Source organism: Oncorhynchus keta, unplaced genomic scaffold, assembly GCF_023373465.1.
Source record: "Oncorhynchus keta strain PuntledgeMale-10-30-2019 unplaced genomic scaffold, Oket_V2 Un_contig_18017_pilon_pilon, whole genome shotgun sequence".
In the NCBI taxonomy this organism is placed as follows: domain Eukaryota; kingdom Metazoa; phylum Chordata; class Actinopteri; order Salmoniformes; family Salmonidae; genus Oncorhynchus; species Oncorhynchus keta.
In genome coordinates this window covers 1-13799 of record NW_026280702.1, presented here as the reverse complement: position 1 = coordinate 13799, position 13799 = coordinate 1, and the positions used below count along the sequence as shown (strand labels likewise).

General features: G+C 46.2%; 1 protein-coding gene and 1 long non-coding RNA gene across 11 annotated transcripts; one reads left to right on the top strand and one right to left on the bottom strand.

Annotated features, from left to right (window-relative positions):
* Positions 1 to 563: 563 nt before the first annotated feature.
* On the bottom strand, positions 564 to 9678 carry LOC127919984 (ryanodine receptor 2-like; the record flags this gene model as incomplete). Its single annotated transcript, XM_052503833.1, has 3 exons — positions 9667 to 9678; positions 8594 to 8768; positions 564 to 769 (listed from the first exon to the last, which is right to left on the bottom strand). Coding segments are annotated over exons 1-3 (393 nt in total), but the record flags the coding sequence as incomplete, so codon positions are not given.
* Positions 9679 to 10132: 454 nt separating this feature from the next.
* On the top strand, positions 10133 to 12263 carry LOC127919983 (uncharacterized). Of its 10 annotated transcripts, XR_008104665.1 has the most exons (10): positions 10133 to 10253; positions 10412 to 10459; positions 10604 to 10795; positions 10907 to 11002; positions 11051 to 11147; positions 11435 to 11483; positions 11581 to 11628; positions 11677 to 11772; positions 11914 to 12011; positions 12207 to 12253. It is a non-coding gene; the product is annotated as an uncharacterized LOC127919983 (long non-coding RNA). The 10 variants fall into 10 exon arrangements; XR_008104660.1 differs by having other exon boundaries at positions 11581 to 11724; XR_008104666.1 differs by lacking the exons at positions 11435 to 11483; positions 11581 to 11628 and having other exon boundaries at positions 11051 to 11098; positions 11629 to 11772.
* The last annotated feature ends 1536 nt before the right edge of the window (positions 12264 to 13799 follow it).

Below are 13799 nucleotides of genomic sequence, written 5' to 3'. Positions count from 1 at the left end.
GCTTTCAACACCTCGTAGAGTCAACATGGGCCAGCATCCCTGTGGAACGCTTTCAACACCTTGTAGAGTCAACATGGGCCAGCATCCCTGTGGAAGGCTTTGGACACCTCGTAGAGTCAACATGGGCCAGCATCCCTGTGGAAGGCTTTCGACACCTCGTAGAGTCAACATGGACCGACGAATCGAGTCTGTTCTGAGGCAAAAGGGGGGTGCAGTGACTCAATATCAGGAAGGTGTTCTCAGTCCTCAGTGTAGGTTACCAACATAGATTGTTACAAAAAAAACTAATATTTTTTATTTTACCTTTATTTACAACTAGGCAAGTCAGTTAAGAACAAATTCTTATTTTCAATAACGGCCTACTGGGAAACAGCGGGGTTAAACTGCCTTGTTCAGGGTGGTCAGCAACACATATAAAAAGAGGCTTATAAACAGAGGTTCACTTATCAAACTCTACACACAATGACACCAGGGGAGCAGGGTCAAGGTTCAAGGACAGTCTTGTCAACAGAACGTGTTTTGTAAGGCAACATGGCTAAACAGGATAGCGACTGGACCCTCACCTCAATGTGTTCATGCTGCGGAGTGCGGGGATGAACTGAGACAGTCTCTTGCTGAGCCATGGTGAGGTCTCTGTTCATGTTGACGCCGAAGGGCTCGTAGCCTTCCTGAAGACCACAGATGGTGAAGTACTTCAGCGTGCTCACGTCCTTACCAAAGTTCATCCTCCCAACCTGGCAAACACCCAGGCTGCACACCGGGATGAAACCTGCAGAGAGGACAGAGAGGACAGAGAGAACAGAGAGGACAGAGAGGACAGAGAGGACAGAGAGGACATTGCTATGTTAACCATTAGAAGAACGTAAGCTTTGACCAAGCCACAGCCCTTTGGGAAGGAGCCAGAACGGTTCTTATCTAATCCTAACCAGTAGGTAACAACATCAATGTGTTCTGGACACTCCGCCTGCTGAGTAATAACATGGCTATATACAGGGGGTACCAGGTAATAACATGGCTATATATACAGTACCAGGTAATAACATGGCTATATACAGGAAGTACCAGGCAATAACATGGTTATACAGGAGTACCAGGTATGCTGTGGCTATATACAGGAAGTACCAGGTAATAACATGGTTATATACAGAAGTGCAGGTAATAACATGGCTATACAGAATTACAGGTAATAACATGGCTATATACAGGAGTACCAGGTAATAACATGGTTATATACAGGAATTCAGGTATGCTGTGGCTATATACAGGAAATTACCAGGTAATAACATGTATATACAGGAAGTACCAGGTAATAACATCAGCCTATATACAGAGATACAGGCAACTAACATGGCTATATACAGGAAGTACCAGGTAATAACATGGCTATATACAGGAAAGTACCAGTATGCTGTGGCTATATACAGGAAAGTACCAGGTAATAACATGGCTATATACAGGGAGTACAGTGTAACATGGCTATATACAGGAAGTACCAGGTAATAACATGGCCTATACAGGAAGTACCAGGTAATAACATGGCTATATACACGGGGTACCAGGTAATAACATGGCTATATACAGGAAGTACCAGGTAATAACATGGCTATATACAGGAAGTACCAGGTAATAACATGGCTATATACAGGGAGTACCAGGTAATAACATGGCTATATACAGGAAGTACCAGGTAATAACATGGCTATATACAGGAAGTACCAGGTAATAACATGGCTATATACAGGAAGTACCAGGTAATAACATGGCTATATACAGGAAGTACCAGGTAATAACATGGCTATATACAGGAAGTACCAGGCAATAACATGGCTATATACAGGGAGTACCTGGTAATAACATGGTTATATACAGGAAGTACCAGGTAATAACATAGCTATATACAGGAAGTACCAGGTAATAACATGGCTATATACAGGGAGTACCTGGTAATAACATGGCTATATACAGGAAGTACCAGGTAATAACATGGCTATATACAGGAAGTACCAGGTAATAACATGGCTATATACAGGGAGTACCAGGTAATAACATGGCTATATACAGGAAGTACCAGGTAATAACATGGCTATATACAGGGAGTACCTGGTAATAACATGGCTGTATACAGGAAGTACCAGGTAATAACATGGCTATATACAGGGAGTACCAGGTAATAACATGGCTATATACAGGGAGTACCAGGTAATAACATGGTTATATACAGGAAGTACCAGGTAATAACATGGCTATATACAGGAAGTACCAGGTAATAACATGGCCATATACAGGAAGTACCAGGTAATAACATGGTTATATACAGGAAGTACCAGGTAATAACATGGCTATATACAGGGAGTACCAGGTAATAACATGGTTATATACAGGAAGTACCAGGTAATAACATGGCTATATACAGGAAGTACCAGGTAATAACATGGCTATGTACAGGGAGTACCAGGTAATAACATGGCTATATACAGGAGTACCTGGTAATAACATGGCTATATACAGGGAGTACCAGGTAATAACATGGCTATATACAGGGAGTACCAGGTAATAACATGGTTATATACAGGAATAACCAAGTAATAACATGGCTATATACACAGGGTACCAGTACTGAGTGGATGTGCAGGGGTATGAGGTAATCACATGGCTATATACACAGGGTACCAGTACTGAGTAGATGTACAGGGGTATGAGGTAATTGAGGTAGATATGTACATATAGTTATGGGTAAAGTGACTAGGCAACAGGGTAGATAATAGACAGTAACAGCAGTATACTGTAGGTAGGGGTCAAGGATAGATAATAGACAGTAACAGCAGTATACTGTAGGTAGGGGTAAAGGATAGATAATAGACAGTAACAGCAGTATACTGTAGGTAGGGGTAAAGGATAGATAATAGACAGTAACAGCAGTATACTGTAGGTAGGGGTAAAGGATAGATAATAGACAGTAACAGCAGTATACTGTAGGTAGGGGTAAAGGATAGATAATAGACAGTAACAGCAGTATACTGTAGGTAGGGGTAAAGGATAGATAATAGACAGTAACAGCAGTATACTGTAGAGTAGGGAGTAAAGGATAGATAATAGACAGTAACAGCAGTATACTGTAGGTAGGGGTAAAGGATAGATAATAGACAGTAACAGCAGTATACTGTAGGTAGAGGGTAAAGGATAGATAATAGACAGTAACAGCTGTATACTGTAGGTAGGGGTAAAGGATAGGTAATAGACAGTAACAGCAGTATACTGTAGGTAGGGGTAAAGGATAGATAATAGACAGTAACAGCAGTATACTGTAGGTAGGGGTAAAGGATAGGTAATAGACAGTAACAGCTGTATACTGTAGGTAGGTAAAGGATAGGTAATAGACAGTAAACAGCTGTATACTGTAGGTAGGGGTAAAGGATAGATAATAGACAGTAACAGCAGTATACTGTAGGTAGGAGTAAAGGATAGATAATAGACAGTAACAGCAGTATACTGTAGGTAGGGGTAAAGGATAGATAATAGACAGTAACAGCAGTACACTGTAGGTAGGGGTAAAGGATAGATAATAGACAGTAACAGCAGTATACTGTAGGTAGGGGTAAAGGATAGATAATAGACAGTAACAGCAGCATGTGTAACGACTCAAAAGACAAGTACAAAAGGGTCCATGCAGATCGTTAAATAGTTAACCAATAGCTACCCAGAATAACTATTTAGCAATGCTATGGCTCGGGAGTAGAAGCTGTTCCTGGACTTGGTGCATCGGTACGGCTTGTCGTGTGGTTGCTCTACCCTTTAGCTCAGCGTGGATGTTGCCTGTAATCCATGGCTTCTGGTTGGGATATGTACGCACGGTCAGTGTGGGGACGATGTCATCGATGCCCTTATTAATGAAGCCGGTGACTGATGTGGTAAACTCCTCAATGTTATCGGATCATATCATCTACATTGATTGAAGTGGATTTAACAGGTGACATCAATAAGGGATCATAGCTTTCACCTGGATTCACCTGGATTCACCTGGATTCACCTGGATTCACCTGGTCAGGCTGTGGCATGGAAAGAGCAGGAGTTCATAATGTTTTGTCCACTCAGTGTAGATGAGAACTCTCTTGGTAAATAGTAGTGTCTACAGCTTATCATGAGGTATTCTATCTCAGGTGAGAAAAAAACTTGAGACTTCCTTAACATTAGAGATCGCGCACCAGCTGTTGACAGCGCACCTTGTCTCCCCCACCTTCCCTGAGGCTGCCGACCGGTCTTGATGATGTGTAGAAAAGGCAACGAGATGTACAGTATATTATCCATATCCTTGTTCAGTCACGATTCCGTTGCAAATAATATTACCGTCTTTTATTTTAGGTCCCGTTGATAGGTCGAGAATGGAGCTCGTCCAGTAGTTTGTGACTAGATGTTCGGCGACTGCCAACCGTTTGGTTTAAGTCGGTTAGACAGCATCAGCAAAGTGACAGGAAAGCTCCTCTCCAGACAGAACATCTCTTCTGACAAATAGATGGTGTTGATGTTGAGAGTAAGCCAACAGACGGACAGGGGCTGACAGTAGGACAAGACTAACACATAGGTGATGTAGACAGTAGAACAGACTAACACATAGGGTGGTGTAGACAGTAGGACAGACTAACACATAGGGTGGTGTAGACAGTAGGACAGACTAACACATAGGGTGGTGTAGACAGTAGGACAGACTAACCATAGGGTGGTGTAGACAGTAGGGACAGACTAACACATAGGGTGGTGTAGACAGTAGGACAGACTAACACATAGGGTGGTGTAGACAGTAGGACAGACTAACACATAGGGTGGTGTAGACAGTAGGACAGACTAACACATAGGGTGGTGTAGACAGTGGTGTAGACAGTAGGATAGACTAACACATAGGGTGGTGTAGACAGTAGGACAGACTAACACATAGGGTGGTGTAGACAGTAGGACAGACTAACACATAGGGTGGTGTAGACAGTAGGACAGACTAACACATAGGGTGGTGTAGACAGTAGGACAGACTAACACATAGGGTGGTGTAGACAGTAGGACAGACTAACACATAGGGTGGTGTAGACAGTAGGACAGACTAACACATAGGGTGGTGTAGACAGTAGGACAGACTAACACATCGGGTGGTGTAGACAGTAGGACAGACTAACACATAGGGTGGTGTAGACAGTAGGACAGACTAACACATAGGGTGGTGTAGACAGTAGGACAGACTAACACATAGGGTGGTGTAGACAGTAGGACAGACTAACACATAGGGTGGTGTAGACAGTAGGACAGACTAACACATAGGGTGGTGTGTAGACAGTAGGACAGACATGGTACCATAGGGTGGTGTAGACAGTAGGACAGACTAACACATAGGGTGGTGTAGACAGTAGGACAGACTAACACATAGGGTGGTGTAGACAGTAGGACAGACATGGTACCATAGGGTGGTGTAGACAGTAGGACAGACTAACACATAGGGTGGTGTAGACAGTAGGACAGACATGGAACCATAGGGTGGTGTAGACAGTAGGACAGACTAACACATAGGGTGGTGTAGACAGTAGGACAGACATGGTACCATAGGGTGGTGTAGACAGTAGGACAGACTAACACATAGGGTGGTGTAGACAGTAGGACAGACTAACACATAGGGTGGTGTAGACAGTAGGACAGACTAACACATAGGGTGGTGTAGACAGTAGGACAGACTAACACATAGGGTGGTGTAGACAGTAGGACAGACTAACACATAGGGTGGTGTAGACAGTAGAACAGACTAACACATAGGGTGGTGTAGACAGTAGGACAGACTAACACATAGGGTGGTGTAGACAGTAGGACAGACTAACACATAGGGTGGTGTAGACAGTAGGACAGACTAACACATAGGGTGGTGTAGACAGTAGGACAGACTAACACATAGGGTGGTGTAGACAGTAGGACAGACTAACACATAGGGTGGTGTAGACAGTAGGACAGACTAACACATAGGGTGGTGTAGACAGTAGGACAGACTAACACATAGGGTGGTGTAGACAGTAGGACAGACTAACACATAGGGTGGTGTAGACAGTAGGACAGACTAACACATAGGGTGGTGTAGACAGTAGGACAGACTAACACATAGGGTGGTGTAGACAGTAGGACAGACTAACACATAGGGTGGTGTAGACAGTAGGACAGACATGGTACCATAGGGTGGTGTAGACAGTAGGACAGACTAACACATAGGGTGGTGTAGACAGTAGGACAGACTAACACATAGGGTGGTGTAGACAGTAGGACAGACTAACACATAGGGTGGTGTAGACAGTAGGACAGACTAACACATAGGGTGGTGTAGACTGTAGGACAGACTAACACATAGGGTGGTGTAGACAGTAGGACAGACTAACACATAGGGTGGTGTAGACAGTAGGACAGACTAACACATAGGGTGGTGTAGACAGTAGGACAGACTAACACATAGGGTGGTGTAGACAGTAGGACAGACTAACACATAGGGTGGTGTAGACAGTAGAACAGACTAACACATAGGGTGGTGTAGACAGTAGGACAGACTAACACATAGGGTGGTGTAGACAGTAGGACAGACTAACACATAGGGTGGTGTAGACAGTAGGACAGACTAACACATAGGGTGGTGTGGTGTAGACAGTAGGACAGACTAACACATAGGGTGGTGTAGACAGTAGGACAGACTAACACATAGGGTGGTGTAGACAGTAGGGTGGTGTAGACAGTAGGACAGACATAGGGTGGTGTAGACAGTAGGACAGACTAACACATAGGGTGGTGTAGACAGTAGGACAGACTAACACATAGGGTGGTGTAGACAGTAGGACAGACTAACACATAGGGTGGTGTAGACAGTAGGACAGACTAACACATAGGGTGGTGTAGACAGTAGGACAGACTAACACATAGGGTGGTGTAGACAGTAGGACAGACTAACCATAGGGTGGTGTAGACAGTAGGACAGACTAACACATAGGGTGGTGTAGACAGTAGGACAGACTAACACATAGGGTGGTGTAGACAGTAGGACAGACTAACACATAGGGTGGTGTAGACAGTAGGACAGACTAACACATAGGGTGGTGTAGACAGTAGGACAGACTAACACATAGGGTGGTGTAGACAGTAGGACAGACTAACACATAGGGTGGTGTAGACAGTAGGACAGACTAACACATAGGGTGGTGTAGACAGTAGGACAGACTAACCATAGGTGGTGTAGACAGTAGGACAGACTAACACATAGGGTGGTGTAGACAGTAGGACAGACTAACACATAGGGTGGTGTAGACAGTAGGACAGACTAACCATAGGGTGGTGTAGACAGTAGGACAGACTAACACATAGGGTGGTGTAGACAGTAGGACAGACTAACACATAGGGTGGTGTAGACAGTAGGACAGACTAAGACAGTAGGACAGACTAGGGTGGTGTAGACAGTAGGACAGACTAACACATAGGGTGGTGTAGACAGTAGAACAGACTAACACATAGGGTGGTGTAGACAGTAGGACAGACTAACACATAGGGTGGTGTAGACAGTAGGACAGACTAACACATAGGGTGGTGTAGACAGTAGGACAGACTAACACATAGGGTGGTGTAGACAGTAGGACAGACTAACACATAGGGTGGTGTAGACAGTAGGACAGACTAACACATAGGGTGGTGTAGACAGTAGGACAGACTAACACATAGGGTGGTGTAGACAGTAGGACAGACTAACACATAGGGTGGTGTAGACAGTAGGACAGACTAACACATAGGACAGACTGGTGTAGACAGTAGGACAGACTAACACATAGGGTGGTGTAGACAGTAGGACAGACTAACACATAGGGTGGTGTAGACAGTAGGACAGACTAACACATAGGGTGGTGTAGACAGTAGGACAGACTAACACATAGGGTGGTGTAGACAGTAGAACAGACTAACACATAGGGTGGTGTAGACAGTAGGACAGACTAACACATAGGGTGGTGTAGACAGTAGGACAGACTAACACATAGGGTGGTGTAGACAGTAGGACAGACTAACACATAGGGTGGTGTAGACAGTAGGACAGACTAACACATAGGGTGGTGTAGACAGTAGGACAGACTAACACATAGGGTGGTGTAGACAGTAGGAACAGAGACTAACACATAGGGTGGTGTAGACAGTAGGACAGACTAACACATAGGGTGGTGTAGACAGTAGGACAGACTAACACATAGGGTGGTGTAGACAGTAGGACAGACTAACACATAGGGTGGTGTAGACAGTAGAACAGACTAACACATAGGGTGGTGTAGACAGTAGGACAGACTAACACATAGGGTGGTGTAGACAGTAGGACAGACTAACACATAGGGTGGTGTAGACAGTAGGACAGACTAACACATAGGGTGGTGTAGACAGTAGGACAGACTAACACATAGGCTGGTGTAGACAGTAGGACAGACTAACACATAGGGTGGTGTAGACAGTAGGACAGACTAACACATAGGGTGGTGTAGACAGTAGGACAGACGAACACATAGGGTGGTGTAGACAGTAGAACAGACTAACACATAGCAGTACACACACTGACCTTCCCAAACCTCAAAGTCCTTGAAGGCCAGTTCCGACCCTGAGTGGTCGAGGAGCACCTCTCCGTTGTGCGTGAACATCATGGTGTGTTCGTTCAGATCCACCATACAGCCCACCACGTCACCTGGACCCCAGGACCTGCCGAAGTGCTCGTTACCCTGGTGCCACAGCTGGGCCTGGGACACACACAGGGATACACAGTATTCAGACCCCTTCCCTTTCCCTCCCCACACATTCTGTTACATTACAGCCTTATTCTAAAATGTATTAAATTAAATTAAAATCCTCACCAATCTACACACAATACACCATAATAACAAAGTGAAAACAGGTTTAAAAACAGAGACCTAATTTACATAAGTATTTTGCTATGAGACTCTAAATTGAGCTCAGGTGCATCCTGTTTCCATTGATCATCCTTGAGATGTTTCTACAACATGGAGTCCTCCTCTGGTATTATTTGGAAAGACACACACACACCTGTCTATGTAAAGGTCCCACAGTTGACAGGGAATGTCAGAATAAAACAAAACAAAAACCAAGCCATGAGGTGGAAGGAATTGTCCGTAGAGCTCAGAGACAGGATTGTGTCGGGGTACAGATCTGGGAAAGGGTACCAAAACATGTCTGTAGCATTGAAGGTCCCCAAGAACACAGTGGCCTCCATCATTCTGCAGCATTGAAGGTCCCCAAGAACACAGTGGCCACCATTATTCTTAAATGGAAGAAGTTTGGAACCACCAAGACTCTTCCTAGAGCTGGCCGCCCGGGCAAACTAAGCAACTGGGGGAAAGGGCCTTGACCAGAGAGGTGACCAAGAACCCGATGTTCACTCTAACAGAGCTCCAGAGTTTCCTCTGTGGAGATGGGAGAACTCTCCCTCTCTGCACCCCTCCTCCCTCTTTCTCTCTCTCACTCTCCCTCTTTGCCCCCCTCCCCACTCCCTCTCCATCCTCCCTCTATAATTACATGGAGAGTCCTTGAATCCTCAATCAGCCAAAGCATTCAGTCTATTTCCAGTCCAACAATGTACTGGCCCCCCCTCCACTCCGTCCCACGCACACACACTTCTACGTGACCCCTCATCGTCCTCTCGCAGAGCAGAAATAGCTCCCCATTCTCCCACCTGATTCTCGTGTGATCCCAACGGCACCCTATTCCCTCTGTAGTGCACCTGTTTTGCCCAGGATCCATAGGGCTTTGATCAAAAGTAGTGCACTACATAGGAATAGGGTGCCATTTGGTTTAGTACACAGAGCTGTGATGTGAGTCACTCTGCTGCTCTCTGCCCACTGAGAGAGAGAGAGTAGGGCAGTCCAATGAATGGGCTTCTACACAGTCACTACGGGAGATCTTTCTCGAGCCCAGTTTAATTGTAAAAGAGTTTTTTTTTTCTCTCTAAATGATTAAACTAGAGAAATACAGTGAGTGGACAAAACATTAGGAACACGTTCCTAATATTTGAGTTGCACCCCCTCAGAACAGCCTCGATTCATCGGGTCATGGACTCTACAAGGTGTCTGAAAGAGTGACACAGGGATGCTGGTCCATGTTGACTCTACAATGTGTTGAAAGCGTTCCACAGGGATGCTGGCCCATGTTGACTCTACAAGGTGTTGAAAGTGTTCCACAGGGATGCTGGCCCATGTTGACTCTACAAGGTGTTGACAGGGATGCTGGTTGTTGACTCACAGGGATGCTGGCCCATGTTGACTCTACAAGGTGTTGAAAGCGTTCCACAGGGATGCTGGTCCATGTTGACTCTACAAGGTGTCTGAAAGCGTTCCACAGGGATGCTGGCCCATGTTGACTCTACAAGGTGTCTAAAGCGTTCCACAGGGATGCTGGTCCATGTTGACTCTACAAGGTGATGAAAGTGTTCCACAGGGATGCTGGCCCATGTTGACTCTACAAGGTGATGAAAGCGTTCCACAGGGATGCTGGCCCATGTTGACTCTACAAGGTGATGAAAGTGTTCCACAGGGATGCTGGCCCATGTTGACTCTACAAGGTGTCTAAAGTGTTCCACAGGGATGCTGGTCCATGTTGACTCTACAAGGTGTCGAAAGCGTTCCACAGGGATGCTGGTCCATGTTGACTCTACAAGGTGTCTAAAGTGTTCCACAGGGATGCTGGCCCATGTTGACTCTACAAGGTGTTGAAAGCGTTCCACAGGGATGCTGGCCCATGTTGACTCTACAAGGTGTGGAAAGCCTTCCACAGGGATGCTGGCCCATGTTGACTCTACAAGGTGTTGGGATGCTGGCCCAACTCTACGTTCCACAGGGATGCTGGCCCATGTTGACTCTACAAGGTGTCGAAAGCGTTCCACAGGGATGCTGGCCCATGTTGACTCTACAAGGTGTTGAAAGCGTTCCACAGGGATGCTGGCCCATGTTGACTCTACAAGGTGCGGAAAGTGTTCCACAGGGATGCTGGCCCATGTTGACTCTACAAGGTGTCGAAAGCGTTCCACAGGGATGCTGGCCCATGTTGACTCTACAAGGTGTCTAAAGCGTTCCACAGGGATGCTGGCCCCATGTTGACTCTACAAGGTGTCTAAAGCGTTCCACAGGGATGCTGGTCCATGTTGACTCTACAAGGTGTTGAAAGCGTTCCCAGGGATGCTGGTCCATGTGGACTCTACAAGGTGTCTGGCGTTCCACAGGGATGCTGGCCCATGTTGACTCTACAAGGTGTCGAAAGCGTTCCCACAGGATGCTGGCCCATGTTGACTCTACAAGGTGTCGAAAGTGTTCCACAGGGATGCTGGCCCATGTTGACTCTACAAGGTGTCTGAAAGCGTTCCACAGGGGATGCTGGTCCATGTTGACTCTACAAGGTGTCGAAAGCGTTCCACAGGGATGCTGGCCCCATGTTGACTCTACAAGGTATTGAAAGCGTTCCACAGGGATGCTGGTCCATGTTGACTCTACAAGGTGTTGGAAAGCGTTCCACAGGGATGCTGGTCCATGTTGACTCTACAAGGTGTCTAAAGCGTTCCACAGGGATGCTGGTCCATGTTGACTCTACAAGGTGTCGAAAGTGTTCCACAGGGATGCTGGCCCATGTTGACTCTACAAGGTGTCTAAAGCGTTCCACAGGGATGCTGGCCCATGTTGACTCTACAAGGTGTCTAAAGCGTTCCACAGGGATGCTGGCCCATGTTGACTCTACAAGGTGTTGAAAGCGTTCCACAGGATGCTGGCCCCATGTTGACTCTACAAGGTATTGGAAAGCGTTCCATAGGGATGCTGGTCCATGACTCTACAAGGTGTTGAAAGCGTTCCACAGGATGCTGGTCCATGTTGACTCTACAAGGTGTCTAAAGCGTTCCACAGGGATGCTGGCCCCATGTTGACTCTACAAGGTGTTGAAAGCGTTCCACAGGGATGCTGGCCCCATGTTGACTCTACAAGGTATTGAAAGCGTTCCACAGGGATGCTGGTCCATGTTGACTCTACAAGGTGTTGAAAGCATTCCACAGGGGATGCTGGCCCATGTTGACTCTACAAGGTGTTGAAAGCGTTCCACAGGGATGCTGGCCCATGTTGACTCTACAAGGTGTCTGAAAGCGTTCCACAGGGGATGCTGGCCCATGCTGACTCTACAAGGTGTCTAAAGCGTTCCACAGGGATGCTGGCCCATGTTGACTCTACAAGGTGTCTGAAAGCGTTCCACAGGGATGCTGGTCCATGTTGACTCCAATGCTTTCCCAACAGTTGTGTCATGTTGGCTGGATGTCCTTTGGGTGGTGGACCATTCTTGATACACTCAGGAAAACTGTTGAGGGTGAAAAACCCAGCAGCGTTGCAGTTCTTGTCACAAACCGGTGCCCCTGGACCCTACTACCATACCCTGTTCAAAGGCACCTGAATATTTTGCCCATTCACCCTCTGAATAGCACACATACACAATCCATGTCTCTATTGTCTCAAGGCTTAAAAATCCTTATTTAACCCATCTCCTCCCCCTTCATCTACATGTCTCCTCCCCTTCATCTGCATGTCTCCTCCCCTTCATATGCATGTCTCCTCCCCTTCATATGCATGTCTCCTCCCCTTCATCTACATGTCTCCTCCCCTTCATCTGCATGTCTCCTCCCCTTCATATGCATGTCTCCTCCCCTTCATATGCATGTCTCCTCCCCTTACTCTACATGTCTCCTCCCCTTCATCTACACTGATTGAAGTGGGATCATATCTTTCACCTAGATTCACCTGGTCAGTCTGTGTCATGAAAAGAGTTCCTAATGTTTCGTCCACTCAGTGTTACTACTCTACTTTCCCCTGACTCCACATGTTACTACATAACACTCAGTGTTACTACAGACAAGCTGATGTTCTGACCACGTCCACTCAGTGTTACTACAGACAAGCTGATGTTCTGACCACGTCCACTCAGTGTTACTACAGACAAGCTGATGTTCTGACCACGTCCACTCAGTGTTACTACATGAGACAAGCTTGTTCTGACTACATGACTACATGACAAGCTGATGTTCTGACCACGTCCACTCAGTGTTACTACATGAGACAAGCTGATGTTCTGACCACGTCCACTCAGTGTTACTACATACAAGCTGATGTTCTGACCACGTCCACTCAGTGTTACTACATACAAGCTGATGTTCTGACCACGTCCACTCAGTGTTACTACAGACAAGCTGATGTTCTGACCACGTCCACTCAGTGTTACTACATGAGACAAGCTGATGTTCTGACCACGTCCACTCAGTGTTACTACATGAGACAAGCTGATGTTCTGACCACGTCCACTCAGTGTTACTACATGAGACAAGCTGATGTTCTGACCACGTCCACTCAGTGTTACTACAGACAAGCTGATGTTCTGACCACGTCCACTCAGTGTTACTACATGAGACAAGCTGATGTTCTGACCACGTCCACTCAGTGTTACTACATGAGACAAGCTGATGTTCTGACCACACTAGTGTTACTGACAAGCTGATGTTCTGACCACGTCCACTCAGTGTTACTACATACAAGCTGATGTTCTGACCACGTCCACTCAGTGTTACTACATGAGACAAGCTGATGTTCTGACCACGTCCACTCAGTGTTACTACATGAGACAAGCTGATGTTCTGACCACGTCCACTCAGTGTTACTACATGAGACAAGCTGATGTTCTGACCACGTCCACTCAGTGTTACTACATGAGACAAGCTGATGTTCTGACCACGT